The sequence below is a fragment of the Chiloscyllium punctatum genome, chromosome 6 (assembly GCF_047496795.1).
Source record: "Chiloscyllium punctatum isolate Juve2018m chromosome 6, sChiPun1.3, whole genome shotgun sequence".
In the NCBI taxonomy this organism is placed as follows: Eukaryota; Metazoa; Chordata; class Chondrichthyes; order Orectolobiformes; family Hemiscylliidae; genus Chiloscyllium; species Chiloscyllium punctatum.
Window position 1 is genome coordinate 101608948 of NC_092744.1, and position 23217 is coordinate 101632164.

Below are 23217 nucleotides of genomic sequence, written 5' to 3' on the forward strand. Positions count from 1 at the left end.
GTGGTGATAAAGACAGTGTTCCCAGTGATATACACAGTGTGCGTGGTGATACAGAGAGTGTTCCCAGTGATATAGACAGTGTTTGTGGTAATTCAGAGTGTTCCCAGTGATATAGACAGTGATAATGGTGACACAGAGTGTCTCCAGTGATATAGACAATGTTTGTGGTGATACAGAGAGTGTCCCCCGTGATATAGACAGTGTTCCCGGTGATACAGAGAGTGTTCCCAGTGATATAGACAGTGTTCATGGTGATACAGAGCATTCCCAGCGATAAAGACTGTGTTCCTGGTGATATAGATAGTGTTCCCAGTGACTTAGACAGTGTTCCTGGTGATACAGAGAGTGTCACCAGTGATACAGACAGTGTTCGTGGTGATACAGAGTGTTCCCAGTGATATAGACAGTGTTCGTGGTGATACAGAGAGTGTTCCCAGTGATATAGACAGTGTTTGTGGTGATACAGAGAGTGTCCCCTGTGATATAGACAGTGTTGTTGGTGATACAGAGAGTGTTCCCAGTGATATTGACAGTATTCGTGGTGATACAGAGAGTGTTCCCAGTGATATAGACAGTTTTTGTGGTGATACAATGAGTGTTCCCAGTGATATAGACAGTGTTCGTGGTGACACAGTGTTCCCAGTTGTATAGACAGTGTTTGCGGTGATACAGAGAGTGTTCCCAGTGATATAGACAGTGTTTGTGGTGATACAGAGAGTGTTCCCAGTGACATAGACAATGTTCGTGGTGATACAGAGCATTCCCAGTGATACAGACTCTGTTCCTGGTGACACAGAGAGTGTTCACAGTGATATTGATGGTGTTCGTGATGGCACAGGGTGTCCCCAGTGATATAGACAGTGTTCGTGGTGATACAGAGACTGTTCCCAGTGATATAGACAGTGTTCGTGCTGATACAGAGAGCATTCCCAGTGATATCGACAGTGTGCATGGTGACACAGAGTGTCCCAGTTATATACACAGTGTGCGTGGAGATACAGAGAGTGTTTCCAGTGATATAGACAGTGCTTGTGGTGATACAGAGAGTGTTGCCAGTGATATGCACAGTGCTTGTGGTGATATAGAGAGTGTTGCCAGTGATATACACAGTGCTTGTGGTGATATAGAGAGTGTTGCCAGTGATATACACAGTGTTCCTGGTGACACACAGAGTGTCCCCTGTGATATAGACAGTGTTCATGGTGATACAGAGTGTCCCCTGTGATATAGACAGTGTTCATGGTGTTACAGAGTGTCCCCAGTGATACATTATCAGTGTTCATGGTGATACAGAGTGTTCCCAGTGACACAGACAGCGTTCCTGGTGATACAGAGAGTGTTCACAGTGATATAGACAGTGTTCGTACTGATACAGAGAGTGTTCCCAGTTATTTCGACAGTGTTCGTGGTGATACTGAGAGTATTCCCAGTGATACAGACAGTGTTCCTGGTGGTACAGAGAGTGTCCCCAGTGATATAGACATTGTTCCTGGTGATGCAGAGAGTGTTCCCAGTGATATAGACAGTGTTTGTGGTGATACAGAGCGTTCCCAGTGATACAGACAGTGTTCATGGTGATACAGAGAGTGTTCCCAGTGATATAGACAGTGTGCATGGTAATACAGAGTTTCCCCAGTGATATAGACAACGTTCTTGGAGACACAGAGAGTTTTCCCAGTGATATAGACAGTGTTTGTGCTGATACAGAGAGCGTTCCCAGTGATATCGACAGTGTTCATGGTGACACAGAGAGTGCTCCCAGTGATATAGACAGTATTCGTTGTGATACAGTGTTCCCAGTGATATAGACAGTGTGCGTGGTGATACAGAGAGTGTCCCCAGTGAAATAGACAGTATTCGTGGTGATACAGACTGTTCCCAATGATATAGACAATGTTTGTGGAGTTTCAGAGTGTCCCCAGTGATATAGACAGTGTTCCTGGTGATACTGAGAGTGTCCCCAGTGATATAGACAGTGTTCCCGGTGATACAGAGAGTGTTCCCAGTAATATAGACAGTGTACGTGGTGATACAGAGTATTCCCAGTGATATAGACAGCGTTCCTGGTCATACTGGGAGTGTTCCCAGTGATATAGACAGTGTTCGTGGTGATAGAGAGAGTGTTCCCAGTGATATACACAGTGTTCGTGGTGATACAGGGAGTGTTCCCAGTGATATAGACAGTATTCTTGGTGATACAGAGTGTTCCCAGTGATATAGACAGTGTTCGTGGAGACACAGAGAGTGTTCCCAGTGATATACACAGTGTTCGTGCTGATACAGAGAGTGCTCCCATTGATATCAACAGTGTTCGTTGTGACGGGGAGAGTGCTCCCAGTGATATAGACAGTATTCATGGTGATACAGAGTGTTCCCAGAGATATAGACAGTGTTTGTGGTGATACAGAGTGTGTTCCCAGTGATATAGACAGTATTCTTGGTGATACAGAGTGTTCCCAGTGATATAGACAGTGTTCGTGGAGACACAGAGAGTGTTCCCAGTGATATACACAGTGTTCGTGCTGATACAGAGAGTGCTCCCATTGATATCAACAGTGTTCGTTGTGACAGAGAGAGTGCTCCCAGTGATATAGACAGTATTTGTGGTGATACAGAGTGTTCCCAGAGATATAGACAGTGTTTGTGGTGATACAGAGCATTCTCAGTGATACAGACAGTTTTCCTGGTGATACAGAGTGTGTTCACAGTGATATTGACGGTGTTTGTGAGGACACAGAGTGTCCCCAGTGATATAGACAGTGTTTGCGGTGATACAGAGAGTCTCCCCAATTATACAGACAGTGTGCATGGTGATACAGAGTTTTCCCAGCGATACAGACAGTGTTCGTGGAGCTACAGAGAGTCTTCCCAGTGATATCGACAGAGTTCGTGGTGATAGAGAGACTGTTCCCAGTGATATACACAGTGTTCGTGGTGATACAGGGAGTGTTCCCAGTGATATAGACAGTATTCTTGGTGATACAGAGAGTGTTCCCAGTGATATAGACAGTGTTCGTGGAGACACAGAGAGTGTTCCCAGTGATATACACAGTGTTCGTGCTGATACAGAGAGTGCTCCCATTGATATCAACAGTGTTCGTTGTGACAGAGAGAGTGCTCCCAGTGATATAGACAGTATTTGTGGTGATACAGAGTGTTCCCAGAGATATAGACAGTGTTTGTGGTGATACAGAGTGTTCCCAGTGATATAGACAGTGTTCGTGGAGACACAGAGAGTGTTCCCAGTGATATACACAGTGTTCGTGCTGATACAGAGAGTGCTCCCATTGATATCAACAGTGTTCGTTGTGACAGAGAGAGTGCTCCCAGTGATATAGACAGTATTTGTGGTGATACAGAGTGTTCCCAGAGATATAGACAGTGTTTGTGGTGATACAGAGTGTGTTCCCAGTGATATAGACAGTGTTGGTGATGATACAGAGCATTCTCAGTGATACAGACAGTTTTCCTGGTGATACAGAGTGTGTTCACAGTGATATTGACGGTGTTTGTGAGGACACAGAGTGTCCCCAGTGATATAGACAGTGTTTGCGGTGATACAGAGAGTCTCCCCAATTATACAGACAGTGTGCATGGTGATACAGAGTTTTCCCAGTGATACAGACAGTGTTCGTGGAGCTACAGAGAGTCTTCCCAGGGATATAGACAGTGTTCGTGGTGATACAGAGAGTGTTCCCAGTGATACAGACAGTGTTTGTGGTGATACAGAGAGTGTTCCCAGTGATATAGACAGTGTTCGTGGTGATACAGAGGGTGTTCCCAGTGATATAGACAGTGTTTGTGGTGATACAATGAGTGTTCCCAGTGATATAGACAGTGTTTGTGGTGATACAGAGTGTTACCAGTGATATATACAGTGTTTGTGGTGATACAGTGTTACCAGTGATATTGACAGAGTTTGTTGGTGATACAGAGAATGTTGCCAGTGATATAGACAGTGTTCGTGGTGATACAGAGAGCATTCACAGTGATATAGACAGTGTTCATGGTGATACAGCGAGTATTCCCAGTAATATAGACAGTGTTCCTGGTGATACAGAGTGTGTTCCCAGTTATATAGGCAGTGTTCGGGCTGATACGGAGACTGTTCCCAGTGATATCGACAGTGTTCGTGATGACACGGAGAGTGCTCCCAGTGATATAGACAGTATTCGTTGTGATACAGAGAGTGTTCCCAGTGATAGAGACAGTGTTTGTGGTGATACAGAGAGTGTCGCCTGTGATATAGACAGTGTTCCTGGTGATACAGAGAGTGTTCCCAGTGGTATAGACAGTGTTGTTGGTGATACAGAGAGTGTTCCCAGTGATATAGACAGTGTTGTTGGTGATACAGAGTGTCTCCAGTGATATAGACAGTGTTCGTTCTGATATAGAGAGTGTTCCCAGTGATATAGACAGTGTTCGCGGTGATACAGAGAGTGTTCCCAGTGATATAGACAGTATCCGTGGTGATACAGAGAGTATTCCCAGTGATATAGGCAGTGTTCCTGGTGATACAGAGAGTGTTCCCAGTGATAGAGACAGTGTTCGTGGTGACACAGGGTGTCCCCAGTGATATAGACAGTGTTTGTTCTGATACAGAGAGTGTTCCAGTGATGTAGACAGTGTTCGCGTTGATACAGAGAGTGTCCCCAGTGATATAGACAGTGTTCGTGGTGATTCAGTGTGTTCCCAGTGATATAGACAGTGATCGTGGTGACACAGAATGTCTCCAGTGATATAGACAATGTTTGTGGTGATACAGAGAGTGTCCCCCGTGATATAGACAGTGTTCCCGGTCATACAGAGAGTGTTCCCAGTGATATAGACAGTGTTCATGGTGATACAGAGCGTTCCCAGCGATAAAGACCGTGTTCCTGGTGATATAGAGAGTGTTCCCAGTGACTTAGACAGTGTTCCTGGTGATACAGAGAGTGTCCCCAGTGATATAGACAGTGTTCGTGCTGATACAGAGACTGTTCCCAGTGATATCGACAGTGTTCTTGGTGACACAGAGAGTGCTCCCAGTGATATAGACAGTATTCGTTGTGATACAGTCTTCCCAGTGATATACACAGTGTGCGTGGTGATACAGAGAGTATTCCCAGTGATATAGACAGTGTTCCTGGTGATAATGAGAGTGTTCCCACTGATATAGACAGTGTTCGTGGTGATACAGAAAGTATCCCCAGTGATATAGACAGTGTTTGCGGTGATACAGAGAGTCTCCCCAATTATACAGACAGTGTGCATAGTGATACAGAGTTTTCCCTGCGAGACAGACAGTGTTCGTGGAGCTACAGAGAGTCTTCCCAGTGATATAGACAGTGTTCGTGGTGATACAGAGATTGTCGCCCGTGATATAGACAGTGTTCCTGGTGATACAGAGAGTGTTCCCAGTTATATCGACAGTGTTCGTGGTGATGCAGAGAGTGTTCCCAGTGATATAGACATTGTTTGTGGTGATACAGAGCATTCCCAGTGATACAGACAGTGTTCCTAGTGGTACAGAGAGTGTCCCCAGTGATATAGACTGTGTTTGTGGTGAGACAGAGTGTGTTCCCAGTGATATAGACAGTGTTCGTGGTGATACAGAGAGTTTTTGCGGTGATACAGAGAGCGTTCCCAGTGATATAGACAGTGTTTTTGTTGACACAGAGAGTGTTCCCAGTGGTATAGACAGTGTGCGTGGTGAGACAGCGAGTGTTCCCAGTGATATACACAATGTTCCTGGTGATACAGAGAGTGTTCCCAGTGATATAGACAGTGTTCCTGGTGATACAGAGAGTGTTCCCAGTGATATAGACAGTGTTCCTGGTGATACAGACTGTGTTCTTGGTGTGACAGAGTGTTCCCAGTGATGTACATTGTTCGTGGTGAGACAGAGTGTGTTCCCAGTGATATAGACAGTGTTCGTGGTGATACAGAGAGTTTTTGCGGTGATACAGAGAGCGTTCCCAGTGATATAGACAGTGTTTTTGTTGACACAGAGAGTGTTCCCAGTGGTATAGACAGTGTGCGTGGTGAGACAGCGAGTGTTCCCAGTGATATACACAATGTTCCTGGTGATACAGAGAGTGTTCCCAGTGATATAGACAGTGTTCCTGGTGATACAGACTGTGTTCTTGGTGTGACAGAGTGTTCCCAGTGATGTACATTGTTCGTGGTGATACAGAGAGTGTTCCCAGTGATATAGACAGTGTTCGTGGTGATATAGAGAGTGTGCCCAGTGATATAGATGGTGTTCATGGTGATACAGAGAGTGTTCCCAGTGAAAAGTGTCCTCAGTAAAACAGACAGTTTTTGAAATGACATAGACTTTACTCTCAATGATATGGACAGTATTCTCAATGAACCGGACAATGGTCCCACTGAAAGAGACAGTGTTACCAGTGAAACATTATTCCCAGTGAACCAGACTGTGTTCCCACTGAAAGAGACTATGTTCCCAGTGAACCAGACAGTATTCCCACTGAAAGAGATAGTGTTCCCACTGAAACAATGCTCCCAGTGAAACAGACAGTATTTCCAGTGAACCAGACAGTGTTCCCACTGAAACAATGTTCCCAGAGATACAGAAAATGTTCCCACTGAAACAATGTTCCCAGTGAACCAGACTGTGTTCCCACTGAAACAATATTCCCAGTGAACCAGACAGTGTTCCCACTGAAACAATGTTCCCAGTGAAACAGACAGTATTCCCAGTGAACCAGACAGTGCTCCCACTGAAACAATGTTCCCAGAGATACAGAAAGTGTTCCCACTGAAACAATGTTCCCAGTGAACCAGTGTTCCCAGTGATACAGACAGTGTTCCCACTGAAACAATATTCCCAGTGAACCAGACAGTGTTCCCAGTGAAACAGACAGTGTTCCCACTGAAACAATATTCCCAGTGAACCAGACAGTGTTCCCAGTCAAACAATATTCCCACTGAACCAGACAGTGTTCCCAGTGAAACAGGCTGTGTTCCCAGTGAGACAAACAGCATTCCCAGTGATAGTTAGTGCTCCCAGTGAAACAGTGTTTCCCAGTGATATAGACTGTGTCGCCAGTGATACAGACAGTGCTCCCAGTGAAACAATGAACTGGTGTGAATGGATTGTAAAATCTGACTGGTACAAACACACATTCTGTTGGAGTATTGTCCTAAAGCCCTGTCTCTGGGTGCCATGTTCTCCTCAGTCTATGCCCCGCACTAACAGCACAGCATCACTGAGCAACCCCTGATTCCAGCCTCTCCAGGTGGTAAACGTTACCTCGAAGCCCTGAGGCCCCTGGCCTTCCTGATGTGCCAGGACATTGGGCAAAAACGAGAAGATATTGTCCACTAAATCCAGCTCGTCGAGGTCCTCGGTCTTCATCTTCTGCTTCCTCTTCAAGTATTCCTCCCTCTGGCGCCTCTCATTCTCCATGTCCAGTTTGGCCATGTGTGCCAGATGGTCCTTCAGGAAGAGCAGAGCTTCGAGTTAGCACCAAGAGGATGGATGAAGGTGGTGACAGGAAACAAAACTATAAAACCGTTCAATCAGACACCGGGAGCTGACTAAGCATAGTGATACAACAGTCAAACGAAGAGTGAGCTTCACACAGTCATCCAGGAGAGATCACCTCCACAGTGAGACACAGCCTGAGCAAATACATTGTTCGGGCAATTTGAAGGCAGTGTGGGAATTTGGTACAGAGGGGAACAGGCGCTTTTTGCTTCTTTTTTGGTTCATAATTTGTAAGGTGCTTTAAACAGAATAAATTAGAGGCCAGAATCATGGGCCCCACACAACGGAATGACATCACAGGAAAACCTCACGTTCATTGGTTGGTGATAGATGCTAATTTGACTATCTATTCGTGTTATTTTCAGAAGGTAAATAGGGCAAATATTGAGAAGTTATAAATTAAAAGAACAGTCGGAACTTTTTAAATATCAAATTCAGAACGAAGTGGATAAACTAGAGATGCCAGGCTGATGTGTAGTACCTGTGTGATGTGGGAGATGGTGGGCCCTGTTTTGACCACAACTCTCTCAAGTGTCAGTCCCTTGAGGAATTCTGGCTCAGAGTTGATGAGCTAGAGTTTGTGCTTTGAGCACTGCAGCACAGCGCAGAGAGGAGAGTTGCTTGGATGCTTTGTTTCAGAAGGCAGTTACACCTCTTAGATTAACTACCATGAATGTTCAAATGCAACAAGATCTAGACAATATCCAAGCTTGGGCTGACAAGTGGCAAGTCACCTTCACTCCAGATAAATGCCAGGCAGTGACCATCTTCAATAAGAGACAATCTAACCACCACCCCTTAACATTCAATGGTGTTACCATCACTGAATTCCCCCCACTATCAACATCCTGGGGTTTACTGTTGACCAGAAGTTCAACTGGAGTCACCATGCAAAAATATGTCTCTGAGAGCAGGTCAGAGGCTAGGAAACCTGCAGCGAGTAACTCACCCCCTGACTCCCCAAAGCCTGTCCATCATCTACAAGGCACAAGTCAGGACTGTGATGGAATACTCCCCATTTGCCTGGATGTGTGTTGCTCCAACACTCAAGAAACTTGACACCATCCTGGACAAAGCAGCCCACTTGATTAGCACCACATCGACAAACGTTCCCTTGCTCCATCACTGGTACTCAGTGTGTCCCATCTACAAGATACACTGCAGAAATTCAACAAAGATCCTCAGACAGCACCTTCCAAACCGGCGACCACTTCTATCTAGAAGGAGAGGGACAGCAGATATATGGGAGCACCACCCCCTACAAATTCCCCTCCAAGCCACTCACCATCCTGACTTGGAAATGTATCACTGTTCCTTCACTGTCACTGGGTCAAAAATCTTAGAATTTCCTCCCTAAGGGAATTGTGGGTCAACCCACAGCACATGGACTGCAACAGGTCAACTAGGCAGCATTCCATCACTTTCTGAGGGGCAAATTGAGCAATAAAGGCTGGGCCCTGCCAACGATGCCCAGCCCCATGAATGATTTTTTTAAAAAGTCAAGTACAATATGAGCATTCATTACAAAAGGACTAGAATAAAAGTGTAGAAATGTACTTGCTGAGGCCAGACAGGCTCTGGTCAGACAGCGTTTAGAATATTCCGAGCAGTTTTGGGCCCCATATCTGTGGAAGGATATGGCGACACGATAGCTCAGCGGTTAGCACTGCTGCCTCACAACACCAGGGACCCAGGCTTGGTTCCTGCCTCGAGCAACTGTCTGTGCGGAGTTTGCACGTTCTCCCCGTGTCTGCGTGGGTTTCCTCCCACAATCCAAAGATGTGCAGCTCAGGTGGATTGGCCATGCTAAATTGTCCATTGTGTTAGGTGTGTTAGTCAGAGGGAAACGGGTCTGGGGGGGGGGGGTTACTCTTCGGAGGGTCGGTGTGGACTGGTTGGGCTGAAGGGCCTGTTTCCACACTGTAGGGAATCTAATCTTATCAACTCATGTGCTGGCTTTGAAGGAGGTCCAGAGAAGATTCATGAGAAAGATCCCAGGGATGAAGGGTTTGTCAAAGGAGGAACGGTTGATCTGTACTCCATGGCGTTTAGAAGGATGAGGAGAAATCCCATTGAAACTTACAGAATACTGAGAAACCTGGATAGAGTGCATGTGGAGAAAATGTTTCCAGTAGGAGAGACTAGGACCCCAAGGGCACGTGCTCAGGGCGAAGGGGCAACCCCTTAGAACTTGAGATGAGGAGACGTTTCTTCAGCCAGAGGGTGGTTAATCTCTCATTGCTGCAGAGAGCTGTGGAGGCCAAGTCATGGGGGTATTTAAGACAGAGTTAGGTAGATTCTTGATCAGTCAGGAAATCAAGGGTTATGGGAAGAAGGCTGGAGAATGGAGATGAGAAACATCAGCCATGATCGAATGGCAGAACAAACTCAAGGGGCCGAATGGTCAAATTCTGCTCCTTTATGTTATGGTTTGATCATCAAGTATTTAGCCCCTCAAGCCCTGTGCAGTATAGAGTAAAGTATGTTTGATCTGAACTGAACTCTCCTCTCCTACCTGCCCCCCCATTACCCAGTGACTCCCATGTCACTCTCAAACTCAACCTTGACAATAGTCTATGACCCATTTTCAACACTCTCTGGGAAAAGTCTTGACCCCTCAGAGAAAAAAATTCCTTTGTCTCAGTTTTAAATGGGAGACTGCTTATTTTTAAAATTATGGGAGACTGGTTAGCAAGGTTAGATCACATGGAATACAGGGAGAACTAGCCATTTGGATACAGAACTGGCTCAAAGGTAGAAGACAGAGGGTGGTGGTGAAGGGTTATTTTTCAGACTGGAGGCCTGTGACCAGTGGAATGCCACAAGGATCGGTGCTGGACCCTCTACTTTTCATCATTGATATAAACGATTTGGATATTAGTATTGCAGGTATAGTTAGTAAGTTTGCAGATGACCCCAAAATTGGAGGTGTAGTGGACAGCAAAGAAGGTTACTTCTGAGTACAATGGGACCGATGAGTGGCAGATAGAGTTTAATTTAGATAAATGAGAGGTGCTGCATTTTGGAAAGGCAGGTCTGAGGGAGTGTTGCTGAATAAAGAGATCTTGGAGTACAGGTTCATAGCTCCTTGAAAGTAGAGTCGCAGGTTGATAGGATAGTGAACGTATGCTTTCCTTTATTGGTTACTGCATTGAGTATAGGAGTTAGGAGGTCACGTTGCGGCTCTACAGGACATTGGTTCAGCCATTTTTGGAATATTGTGTGCAATCCTGGTCTCCCTCCTAAAGGAAGAAGAGTGAAACTTGAAAGGGTTGAGCAAAGATTTACATGGATGTTGCCAGGGTTGAAGGATTTGAGCTGTAGGGAGAGGCTGAATAGACTGGGACTGTTTTCCCCTGGAGCATCAGAGGCCAACTGGTGACCTTATACAGGCTTATAATATTTTGGCTATGGGTAGGGTAAATAGACAAGGTCTTTTCCCAGGGTGGGGGGAGTCTAAAACTAAAGGGTTTAGGGAGAGAGGGAAATGATTTGAAAGGGACTTAAGGGGCAACCTTTTCACACAGAGGCTGGTGCGTGTATGGAATGAAGTGGTAGTAGATGCTAGTAAAGTTATGACATTTAAAAGGCATATGGACAGGTACCTGAATAGGAAGGGTTGAGAGGAGTATGGGCCATGTGCTGGCAAATGGGATTAGATAAATTCAGGATATCTGGTCGGCATGGACGAGTTGAACCGTAGTGTCTGTTTCCGCGCTCTATAACAATATGACTGTATAACTCTCCTAATTCTAGTCACCCCCACAGGAGAGAAGCATGCAGTCCACTTCCCTCACCACCTTGTCTCATTCTTCTGATCAGCGCTGGCTTGGGGACCAGTCTGCCCACTGCTCCTGACACGATCAACCACCCCCACATCCCAGTACTGAGGAAGATGGTGGTGGATGGCAAGAGGAGCAGACTTGGGAATACACAGTCAATAAGAAAGTGATGCTCTCATTGTCAGAGACAGGGAGTCAGCAGGAAGCCAGCTGGTTATCCTGCGCGGCCTGGTGCAGTGAGTACCTTTCACATGGTAGTGGGGTTAGCCTTGGGCACTCACCGATTTCTTCTTGTCAGCCTCGTGTCTGGCCACATCCAGCCCCACCATCTTCACCAGGCGCCGCTCCTCGGCAAAACGGAGTTTCTCAGCCTCGAGACGTCTCTGGATCTGCCAAGGGAAGACGTGGGGAGGCTCTGAGACACGCGGTGAAAACTTAACTCCACTGCAGCCCCAAAAATACCCCTCACTCACAATCCGCCAACCACTCCCCACACTCACCCTACCCAGTCACTCCCCACACCCACCCTACCCAGTCACTCCCCACACCCACCCTACCCAGTCACTCCCCACACCCACCCTAACCAGTCACTCCCCACACCCACCCTACCCAGTCACTCCCCACACTCACCCTCCCTCCAACGACTCCCCACACTCACCCTCCCTCCAATCACTCCCCACACTCACCCTCCCTCCAATCACTCCCCTCACTCACCCTCCCTCCAATCACTCCCCACACTCACCCTCCCTCCAATCACTCCCCTCACTCACCCTCCCTCCAACCACTCCCCACACTCACCCTCCCTCCAATCACTCCCCACACTCACCCTCCCTCCAACCACTCCCCACACTCACCCTCCCTCCAACCACTCCCCACACTCACCCTCCCTACAAACACTCCCCACACTCACCCTTCCTCCAATCACTCCCCACACTCACCCTCCCTCCAATCACTCCCCACACTCACCCTCCCTCCAATCACTCCCCACACCCACCTGACCCAGTCACTCACCACACCCACCCTCCCCAGTCACTCCCTCACTCACACTGCCCAAAACATTCCCCTCAGTCACCTTCCCTCAACCACTCCCCTCCCTCCTTCAGCCCCTCCCTGGCACACCCCTACCCCTCCACACACACCTCCTCCCCCAAACCCCACACCCTTAACAGTACTGAGGGAGCACTGCACTGTTGGAGGGTCAGTACTGAGGGAGTGCTGCACTGTTGGACGGTCTGTACCGAGGGTGCGCTGCACTGTCTGAGGGTCAATGCTGAGAGAGTGCTGCATTGTCAGAGGGTCAGTACTAGGGAGTGCCGCACTGTCAGAGAGTAAGTCCTAGGGAGTGCTGCACTGTTTAGAGGGTCAGTACTGAGGAAGCGCTGCACTGTCAGAGGGTCAGGACTAGGGAGTGCTGCACTGTCCGAGGGTCAGTGCTGAGTGAGTGATGCACTTCCTCAGTACTGACCCTCTGACAGTGCAGCACTCCCTCAATACTGACCCTCTGACAGTGCAGCGCTTACTCAGAGAGTCAGTATTGAGTGAGCGCTGCACTGTCAGAGGATCAGTACTGAGGGAGTGCTGCACTGTCAGAGGGTAAGTACTGAGGGAATGCTGCACTGTCCGAGGGTCAATACTGAGGGAGTGCTGCACGATCGGAGGGTCAGTACTGAGGAAGCGCTGCACTGTCAGAGGGTCAGGACTAGGGAGTGCTGCACTGTCCGAGGGTCAGTGCTGAGTGAGTGATGCACTTCCTCAGTACTGACCCTCTGACAGTGCAGCACTCCCTCAATACTGACCCTCTGACAGTGCAGCGCTTACTCAGAGGGTCAGTATTGAGTGTGCGCTGCACTGTCAGAGGATCAGTACTGAGGGAGTGCTGCACTGTCAGAGGGTAAGTACTGAGGGAATGCTGCACTGTCCGAGGGTCAATACTGAGGGAGTGCTGCACTGTCAAAGGGTCAGTACTCAGGGAGTGCTGCACTGTCAAAGGGTCAGTACTGAGGGAGTGCTGCACTGTCAGAGGATCAGTACTGAGGGAGTGCTGCACTGTCAGAGGGTAAGTACTGAGGGAATGCTGCACTGTCCGAGGGTCAATACTGAGGGAGTGCTGCACTGTCAAAGGGTCAGTACTGAGGGAGTGCTGCACTGTCAAAGGGTCAGTACTTAGGGAGTGCTGCACTGTCAGAGGGTCAGTAGTGAGGGAGTGCTGCACTGTCAGAGGGTCAGTACTGAGGGAGTGCTGCACTGTCCGAGGGTCAGTACTGAGAGAGTGCCGCACAAACGGGGTATCAGTACTGAGGGAGTGCTGCACTGTCAGAGGGTCAGTGCTGAGGGAGTGCTGCACTGTCAGAGGGTCAGTGCTGAGAGAGTGCTGCACTGTCAGAGGGTCAGTACTGAGGGAGTGCTGCACTGTCAGAGGGTCAGTACTGAGGGAGTGCCGCACTGTCAGAGGGTCAGTACTGAGGGAGTGCAGCACTGTCAGAGGGTCAGTGCTGAGGGAGTGCTGCACTGTCAGAGGGTCAGTACTGAGGGAGTGCTGCACTGCCGGAGGGTCAGTACTGAGGGAGTGCTGCACTGTCAGAGGATCAGTACAGAGGGAGAGCTGCACTGTCAGAGGGTCAGTACTGAGGGAGTGCCGCACTGTCAGAGGGTCAGTACTGAGGGAGTGCAGCACTGTCAGAGGGTCAGTATTGAGGGAGTACTGCACTGTCAGAGGGTCAGTACAGAGGGAGTGCTGCACTGTCGGAGGGTCAGTACTGAGGGAGTGCTGCACTGTCAGAGGGTCAGTACTGAGGGAGTGCTGCACTGTCAGAGGGTCAGTACTGAGAGAGTGCTGCACTGTCCGAGGGTCAGTGCTGAGTGAGTGATGCACTTCCTCAGTACTGACCCTCTGACAGTGCAGCACTCCCTCAGCACTGACTCTCTGACAGTGCAGCACTCCCTCAGTACTTACCCTCTGACAGTGCAGCGCTCACTCAGAGGGTCAGTATTGAGTGAGCGCTGCACTGTCACAGGGTAAGTACTGAGGGAATGCTGCACTGTCCGAGGGTCAATACTGAGGGAGTGCTGCACTGTCAGAGGGTCAATACTGAGGGAGTGCTGCACTGTCAGATGGTCAGTACTGAGGGTGTGCTGCACTGTCAGAGGATCAGTACTGAGGGAGTGCTGCACTGTCAGGGGGTCAGTACTGAGGGAGTGCTGCACTGTTAGGGGATCAGTACTGAGGGAATGCTGCACTGTCCGAGGGTCAGTACTGAGGGAGTGCTGCACTGTCAGAGGGTAAGTACTGAGGGAATGCTGCACTGTCCGAGGGTCAATACTGAGGGAGTGCTACACTGTCAGAGGATCAGTACTGAGGGAGTGCTGCACTGTTGGAGGGTCAGTACTGAGAGTGCTGCACTGTCGGGGGGTCAGTACTGAGAGAGTGCTGCACTGTCAGAGGGTCAGTACTGAGGGAGTGCTGCACTGTCAGGGGATCAGTACTGAGGGAGTGCTGCACTGTCAGGGGATCAGTACTGAGAGAGTGCTGCACTGTCGGGGGGTCAGTACCGAGGGAGTGCTGCACTGTCAGTGTGTCTGTACTGAGTGATTGCTGCACTGTTGGAGCGTCTGCACTGAGTGAGCATTGCACTGTCAGAGGGCCAGTACTGAGGGGAGGTCTCTGTCTTTGTTCACGGTGTCTATCCCACACTTACATCTCTCCTCTTTTTCCGGTAGCTCTTTCGAATCAGCATGCCCCTGGTGTAGGCCTGGATCGTGGTCACAGCAGCCAGCTGTTTGGTGTTATTTTGACGTGATAGGTATCCCCGGCATTGTGCCTGGAACAGGATGATCATCCTGCGAGTCTCGTTATACTCCTTCACCAGTTTCCGGGTGTGGCATAGAGCCTGTAACCTCTGGAAACCCTGCCTCAACTGGGAAAGAAGTCATCAGGATCAAAATGAAATCAAATCACTGAGCTTCCCAGCAAACAAGAAAATCGTTCAGCAAATCATAAACTTGTCAAATGTTTTCAACAATCCTACAATCATTCCTTCCCCAACCTTTCCCAGTACCCCTGTATCCATCCTAACCTAATCCCACTGTCCCACACTCTCCCTATAGCCCTATATAAATCCTAAAATAACCCCACTACCCCACACTCTCCCTATAGCCCTATATAAATCCTAAAATAACCCCACTACCCCACACTCTCCCTATAGCCTTATATAAACCCTAAACTAATCCCACTACCCCACACTCTCCCTATAGCCCTATATAAATCCTAAACTAATCCCACTACCCCACACTCTCCCTCTAGCCTTATATAAACCCTAAACTAATCCCACTACCCCACACTCTCCCTATAACCCTATATAAATCCTAAACTAATCCCACTACCCCACACTCTCCCTCTAGCCTTATATAAACCCTAAACTAATCCCACTACCCCACACTCTCCCTATAGCCTTATATAAACCCTAAACTAATCCCACTATCCCACACTCTCCCTATAACCCTATATAAATCCTAAACTAATCCCACTACCCCACACTCTCTTTATAGCCTTATATAAATCCTAAACTAATCCCACTACCCCACACTCTGCCTATAGCCTTATATAAATCCAAAACGAATCCCATTACACCACACTCTCCCTATAGCCCTTTATAAATCCTAATCTAATCCCACTACTCCACACTCTCCTTATAGCCTTATATAAATCCAAATCTAATCCCACTACCCCACACTCTCCCTATAGCCTTATATAAATCCTAAACTAATCCCACTACCCCACACTCTCTTTATAGCCTTATATAAATCCTAAACTAATCCCACTACCCCACACTCTGCCTATAGCCTTATATAAATCCTAAACGAATCCCATTACACCACACTCTCCCTATAACCCTATATAAATCCTAATCTAATCCCACTACTCCACACTCTCCTTATAGCCTTATATAAATCCAAATCTAATCCCACTACCCCACACTCTCCTTATAGCCTTATATAAATCCTAAACTAATCCCACTACCCCACACTCTCCCTTTAGCCCGATATAAATCCTAAACTAATCCCACTACCCCACACTCTGCCTATAGCCTTATATAAATCCTAAACGAATCCCATTACACCACACTCTCCCTATAGCCCTTTATAAATCCTAAACTAATCCCACTACCCCACACTCTCCCTCTAGCCTTATATAAACCCTAAACTAATCCCACTATCCCACACTCTCCCTATAACCCTATATAAATCCTAAACTAATCCCACTACCCCACACTCTCCCTCTAGCCTTATATAAACCCTAAACTAATCCTACTACTCCACACTCTCCTTATAGCCTTATGTAAATCCAAATCTAATCCCACTATCCCACACTCTCCCTATAACCCTATATAAATCCTAAACTAATCCCACTACCCCACACTCTCTTTATAGCCTTATATAAATCCCAAACTAATCCCACTACCCCACACTCTGCCTATAGCCTTATATAAATCCTAAACGAATCCCATTACACCACACTCTCCCTATAGCCCTTTATAAATCCTAATCTAATCCCACTACTCCACACTCTCCTTATAGCCTTATATAAATCCAAATCTAATCCCACTACCCCACACTCTCCCTATAGCCTTATATAAATCCTAAACTAATCCCACTACCCCACACTCTCTTTATAGCCTTATATAAATCCTAAACTAATCCCACTACCCCACACTCTGCCTATAGCCTTATATAAATCCTAAACGAATCCCATTACACCACACTCTCCCTATAACCCTATATAAATCCTAATCTAATCCCACTACTCCACACTCTCCTTATAGCCTTATATAAATCCAAATCTAATCCCACTACCCCACACTCTCCTTATAGCCTTATATAAATCCTAAACTAATCCCACTACCCCACACTCTCCCTTTAGCCCGATATAAATCCTAAACTAATCCCACTACCCCACACTCTCCCTATAGCCATATATAAATCCTAAACTAATCCCACTACCCCGCACACTCCTTATAGCCTTATATAAATCCTAAACTAATCCCACTACCCCACACTCTCCCTATAACGCTATATAAATCCTAAACTAATCCCACTACCCCACACTCTCCCTATAGCCTTATATAAATCCTAAACTAATGCCACTACCCCACACTCTCCCTATAGCCCTTTATAAATCCTAACCTAATCCCAGTACCCCACACTCTGCCTATATTATAATATAAATGCTAAACTAATCCCACTACCCCACACTCTCCCTATAACTCTATATAAATCCTAAACTAATCCCACTACCCCACACTCTCCCTCTAGCCTTATATAAACCCTAAACTAATCCCACTACCCCACACTCTCCCTATAGCCCTATATAAATCCTAAACTAATCCCACTACCCCACACTCTCCCTTTAGCCCGATATAAATCCTAAACTAATCCCACTACCCCACACTCTCCCTATAGCCATATATAAATCCTAAACTAATCCCACTACCCCGCACACTCCTTATAGCCTTATATAAATCCTAAACTAATCCCACTACCCCACACTCTCCCTATAACGCTATATAAATCCTAAACTAATCCCACTACCCCACACTCTTCCTATAGCCTTATATAAATCCTAAACTAATGCCACTACCCCACACTCTCCCTATAGCCCTTTATAAATCCTAACCTAATCCCAGTACCCCACACTCTGCCTATATTATAATATAAATGCTAAACTAATCCCACTACCCCACACTCTCCCTATAACTCTATATAAATCCTAAACTAATCCCACTACCCCACACTCTCCCTCTAGCCTTATATAAACCCTAAACTAATCCCACTACCCCACACTCTCCCTATAGCCCTATATAAATCCTAAAATAATCCCACTACCCCACACTCTCCCTATAGCCCTATATAAATCCTAAACTAATCCCACTACCCCACACTCTCCCTATAGGCCTATATAAATCCTAAACTAATCCCACTACCCCACACTCTCCCTATAGCCCTATATAAATCCTAAAATAATCCCACTACCCCACACTCTCCCTATAGCCCTATATAAATCCTAAACTAATCCCACTACCCCACACTCTCCCTATAGCCTTATATAAATCCTAAACTAATGCCACTACCCCACACTCTCCCTATAGCCCTTTATAAATCCTAACCTAATCCCAGTACCCCACACTCTGCCTATATTATAATATAAATGCTAAACTAATCCCACTACCCCACACTCTCCCTATAACTCTATATAAATCCTAAACTAATCCCACTACTCCACACTCTCTCTATACCCCTATATAAATCCTAAAATAATCCCACTACCCCACACTCTCCCTATAGCCCTATATAAATCCTAAAATAATCCCACTACCCCACACTCTCCCTATAGCCCTATATAAATCCTAAACTAATCCCACTACCCCACACTCTCCCTATAGGCCTATATAAATCCTAAACTAATCCCACTACCCCACACTCTCCCTATAGGCCTATATAAATCCTAAACTAATGCCTCTACCCCACACTGTCCCAATAGCCCTTTATAAATCCTAAACTAATCCCACTACCCCACACTCTCCCTATAACCCTATATAAATCCTAAACTAATGCCACTACCCCACACTCTCCCTATAGGCCTATATAAATCCTAAACTAATGCCACTACCCCACACTCTCCCTATAGCCCTTTATAAATCCTAAACTAATCCCACTACCCTACACTCTCCCTATAACGCTATATAAATCCTAAACTAATCCCACTACCCCACACTCTCCCTATAACCCTATATTAATCCTCAACTAATCCCACTACCCCACACTCTCCCTATAACCCTATATTAATCCTAAACTAATCCCACTACCCCACACTGTCCCTATAACCCTATATAAATCCTAAACTAATCCCATTACCCCACACTCTCTTTATAGCCTTATATAAACCCTAAACTAATCCCACTACCCTACACTCTCCCTATTACGCTATATAAATCCTAAACTAATCCCACTACCCCACACTCTCCCTATAACCCTATATTAATCCTCAACTAATCCCACTACCCCACACTCTCCCTATAACCCTATATTAATCCTAAACTAATCCCACTACCCCACACTGTCCCTATAACCCTATATAAATCCTAAACTAATCCCACTACCCCACACTCTCTTTATAGCCTTATATAAATCCTAAACTAATCCCATTGCCCCACACTCTCCCTATAACCATTTATAAATCCCAAACTAATGCTATACCTTGATAGGAAATCTAATCTCACTGCCTACACTCTCCACAGAAGTCAAAATAACCATTACCGTGCATTTTTATAGCATCACACAGTAACATTGCAAGGCCTCAGCGCTGTGATCAAACAAAATCTGACGCATGAGGAGAGATTTAGCTCAAGTGCTCAAAACTCTTCCTCAGTATTAAGCAGTTAACAGGTTCACCCTCCCATTTTCTTGTCATAGTCCTCTATTAATCCAACATGAAACCTACTGTCCCACAGACCCATTAGTTTCAAAAACATAAACAGAAATTGCTGGAAAATCACAGTAAGTCAGGCAGCATCTGTGGAGAGAAATCAGAATTAACGTTTCAGATCCAGTCACCTGTCTTCAGATGAATTGGGAGGTTTCTGAATGACAGGGCACAGATTTAAATACCTCGCAAAAAAACGAAAGCAAAAGGGAATTGAGAAAAATAATTTTCGCACATCAAACGCTTGGGACCTAGAATGAGATGCCTGAGAGATTTAACTGGGGCTTTCAAGGGGAAATTGGACAGTCATCTGAGAAAGTTCTGGAAGTAAGTGAGTAAACTCTCAGCAAACTGAGATTCTGCACTTTGACAGGAAGAATAGAGGAGCTGAAGATTATTTAAGCAGTGAAGGACTGCAGAAAGCTACAGGACAGAGTGATTTCCTAGAATCCCTACAGTATGGAAGCAGGCCATTCAGCCCATACCAATCCCACTCAGACGCACTCCATCCCTGTATTTCCCATAGTTAACCTAGTCTGCATATCCCTGGACAGTATGGGGAATTTAGCATTGCCAATCCACCAAACCAGCACATCTTTCGAGCGTGGGAGGAAACCAGAGCACTCAGAAGAAATGCACACAAACTCAGGAAGAAATTGCAAGTTTCACACAGACAGTCAATCCAACCAAGCTCCCTGGCATTGCGAAGCAGCAGTGCTAACCACTGAGCCGCCGAATTTAACCACAACAAATCACAAAAGGATAGCATACATGCTAATCAGGTAATAAGGTAGGCAAATGGAATACTGGCCTTTATTTCAAAGGGAATGGAGTATAAAAATAGGGAGGTTCCAAGAAAACTGTAACTTATCTGGAATACTGTGAACATTTTGGGGCCCCTTATTTAAGGAAACATAGACTGCATTGGAGGCAGTGCAGAGAAGGTATGGAGGGTCAGTGTTATGAGGACACGTTGAGTATACTGTATACATTAGAGTTCAGAAGGTTCAGAGGCAGCCTTATTGAAACATACAAGATTCTCAGGGGACTTGACGGGTAGAAAGGTTGTTTGTCCTTGTGGGAGAGTCCAGCACCAGGAGTTATAATCTCAGAATAGAGAATTGCACATTTAAGACAGAGTTATAGAGTTGTAGAAAGGTACAGGACAGAAACAGATCCTTCAGTCCAACTCGTCCATACCGACCAGATATTCCAACCTAATCTAGTCCCATTTGCCAGTATTTGGTCCATATCACTCTAACCCTTCATGCTCACATACCCATCCACCATTTCCTCTGGCAGCTCATTCCACACTAGCACCACCCTCTGGGGGAAAAGGTCCCCCCTAAGTCCCTTTAAAATATTTCTCCTCTTACCTTAAACATATGCAGTTTGGTTTTGGACTCCCCACCCCAGGGAAAAAACTTTGTCTATTTATCCTATCCATGCCCCTTATGATTTTATAAACCTCTATAAGGTCACCCCTCAGCCTCCGACGCTCCAGGGAAAACAGCCCCAGCCTACTCAGTCTCTGCCTATAGCTCAAACCCTCCAACCATGGCAACATCCTTGTAAATCTTTTCTGAACCTTTTCAAATTTCACAACATCCTTCCAATAGGAAGGAGACAAGAATTGCACGCAATATTCCAAAAGTGGTCAAACCAATGTCTTGCACAGCTGCAACATGACCTCCCAACTCCTGTACTCAATGCACTGACCAATAAAAGCAAGCATACCAAGGGGCAGCACAATGGTTAGCACTGTTGTGTCATAGCACCAGGGACCTTGGTTCGCTTCCAGCCTCAGGTAACTGCCTGTGTGGAGTTTGCACATTCTCACCGTGTGTGTGGGTTTCCTCTGGGTGCTCTGGTTTCCTCCCTCAGTCCAAAGATGTGCAGGTTAGGTGGATTGGCCATGCTCAATTCCCCATTGTGTTCTGGGATGTGCAGGCTAGGTGCATTAGTCATGGGAAATGTAGGGTTATAGGGTAAAGAGAATTGGTCTTGCTGGAATACTCTTTGGAGGGTCTGTGTGGACTTGTTGGGCCAAATGACCTGTTTCCACACCAAAGGGATTCTATGGTATACCAAATGCCTTCTTCACTATCCTATCTACCTGTGACTCCAGTTTCAAGGAGCTATGAACCTGCACTCCAAGGTCTCTTTGTTCAGCAACACTCCCTAGGACCTTACCATTAAGTGTATAAGTCCTGCCCTGCTTTGCCTTTCCAAGATACTGCACCTCACATTTATCTAAATTAAACTCCATCTGCCAGTCCTTGGCCCATCTGATCAAGATTCCATTGTACTCTGAGATAAATCTCTTCGATGTCTGTGGATGAGGAGGGATTTATTTTCTCAGAGCAAAATGAACATGTGGAATTCTTTACCTGAGAGGGCTGGAGAGGTTGGGTCATTATATTAAATATAACTAAGGCTGGGTTAGATTTTTAATCAGTAAGGGAATCGAGGGGGAAAGGATATACAGTGGAGCTGAGGATTATCAGATCAGCCATGATTACACTGAACGTCAGAGTAGAGTCAGTGGGATGAATGGCCTACTGTTGCTTCCGTTGTCTTATCTGGAAAGTAAGAACGGGTGGGGTTATCAGGAGAAAGCAGCACATTGGCACACCTTTGGTCAATAGAGATTTGCCTCCTTCCTCCCAATGAGAAGAAGTGGTCTCGTATATCCAGGCAGGCAGTCAGCAGCACCAGCCCACCATCTCAGGAACGGTGTGGTAGAGAACAGTTTGATACAGCCCAGCATGTCTACACTGGCTCTTAGATGTGTACCATGATCTTAGGGCCATTTTCGATCATTGCCCAATAGTCTTGCTCATGGCTTTCATTCAAATTGTTACCTAATGCCTTTTCGAATGCCTCAATCGAATGTCGCTCCAACACATTTCCAGGGATTGCACCCCAGACTCAACCTACATGTTGTTTCCTCACTTCTCACTTGCCTCTTTTGTGAATTACTTTAAAGCCTCACCCTCTGGTTCCAAGAGGCTGAGAGGCTGCTGCTGACTGTATATTCAGGAGGATAAAATTACCGTTTGGTATCTCTTGCGATACAGGTATCCTCTCCAGTGATTCTGGATTGTGCGGGCTGCATACTTCAGTCTCAAAAAGGTCTTCCTGCCAGAACAATGAAAGAATGAAAACATCAAAGTAAAACCGTTCCAAATCCCCAACTCTTTTCTGCACATCTGATTTTACCCTTAATGTCTCAGTGTTGCCAATACTCATCACTTAACAAGGTCTATATCACTGAGACGTGTTGGATAAAGCTATGGTCTGAAAGGGTTAATGTAGACTAGACGCAATGTAAATGAAGAACGTAATTGGTGGAAAATCCAAGGTCACAACTTGACACCACAACCTTGCAGGTGGTTCTCATGTATCACAGCAAGCAGGAGAACAGAATTCACTGCGTGAATTTGTGCTGCAAATTTCTAACT

At 46.3% G+C, this 23217-nt stretch overlaps 1 protein-coding gene across 1 annotated transcript in view; it reads right to left on the reverse strand.

Moving 5' to 3' along the window:
- The window catches only part of LOC140478453 (unconventional myosin-VIIa-like), a 396478-nt gene that overhangs the window by 329438 nt on the left and 43823 nt on the right, over positions 1-23217 (reverse strand). Inside the window, exons 15-18 of the mRNA XM_072571713.1 lie at positions 22810-22894; positions 14973-15191; positions 11559-11666; positions 7259-7444 (exon numbers count right to left, since the gene is read on the reverse strand). Of these exons, the coding sequence (XP_072427814.1) occupies positions 7259-7444; positions 11559-11666; positions 14973-15191; positions 22810-22894 (598 nt within the window). The remainder of the gene's footprint in view (positions 1-7258; positions 7445-11558; positions 11667-14972; positions 15192-22809; positions 22895-23217) is intronic.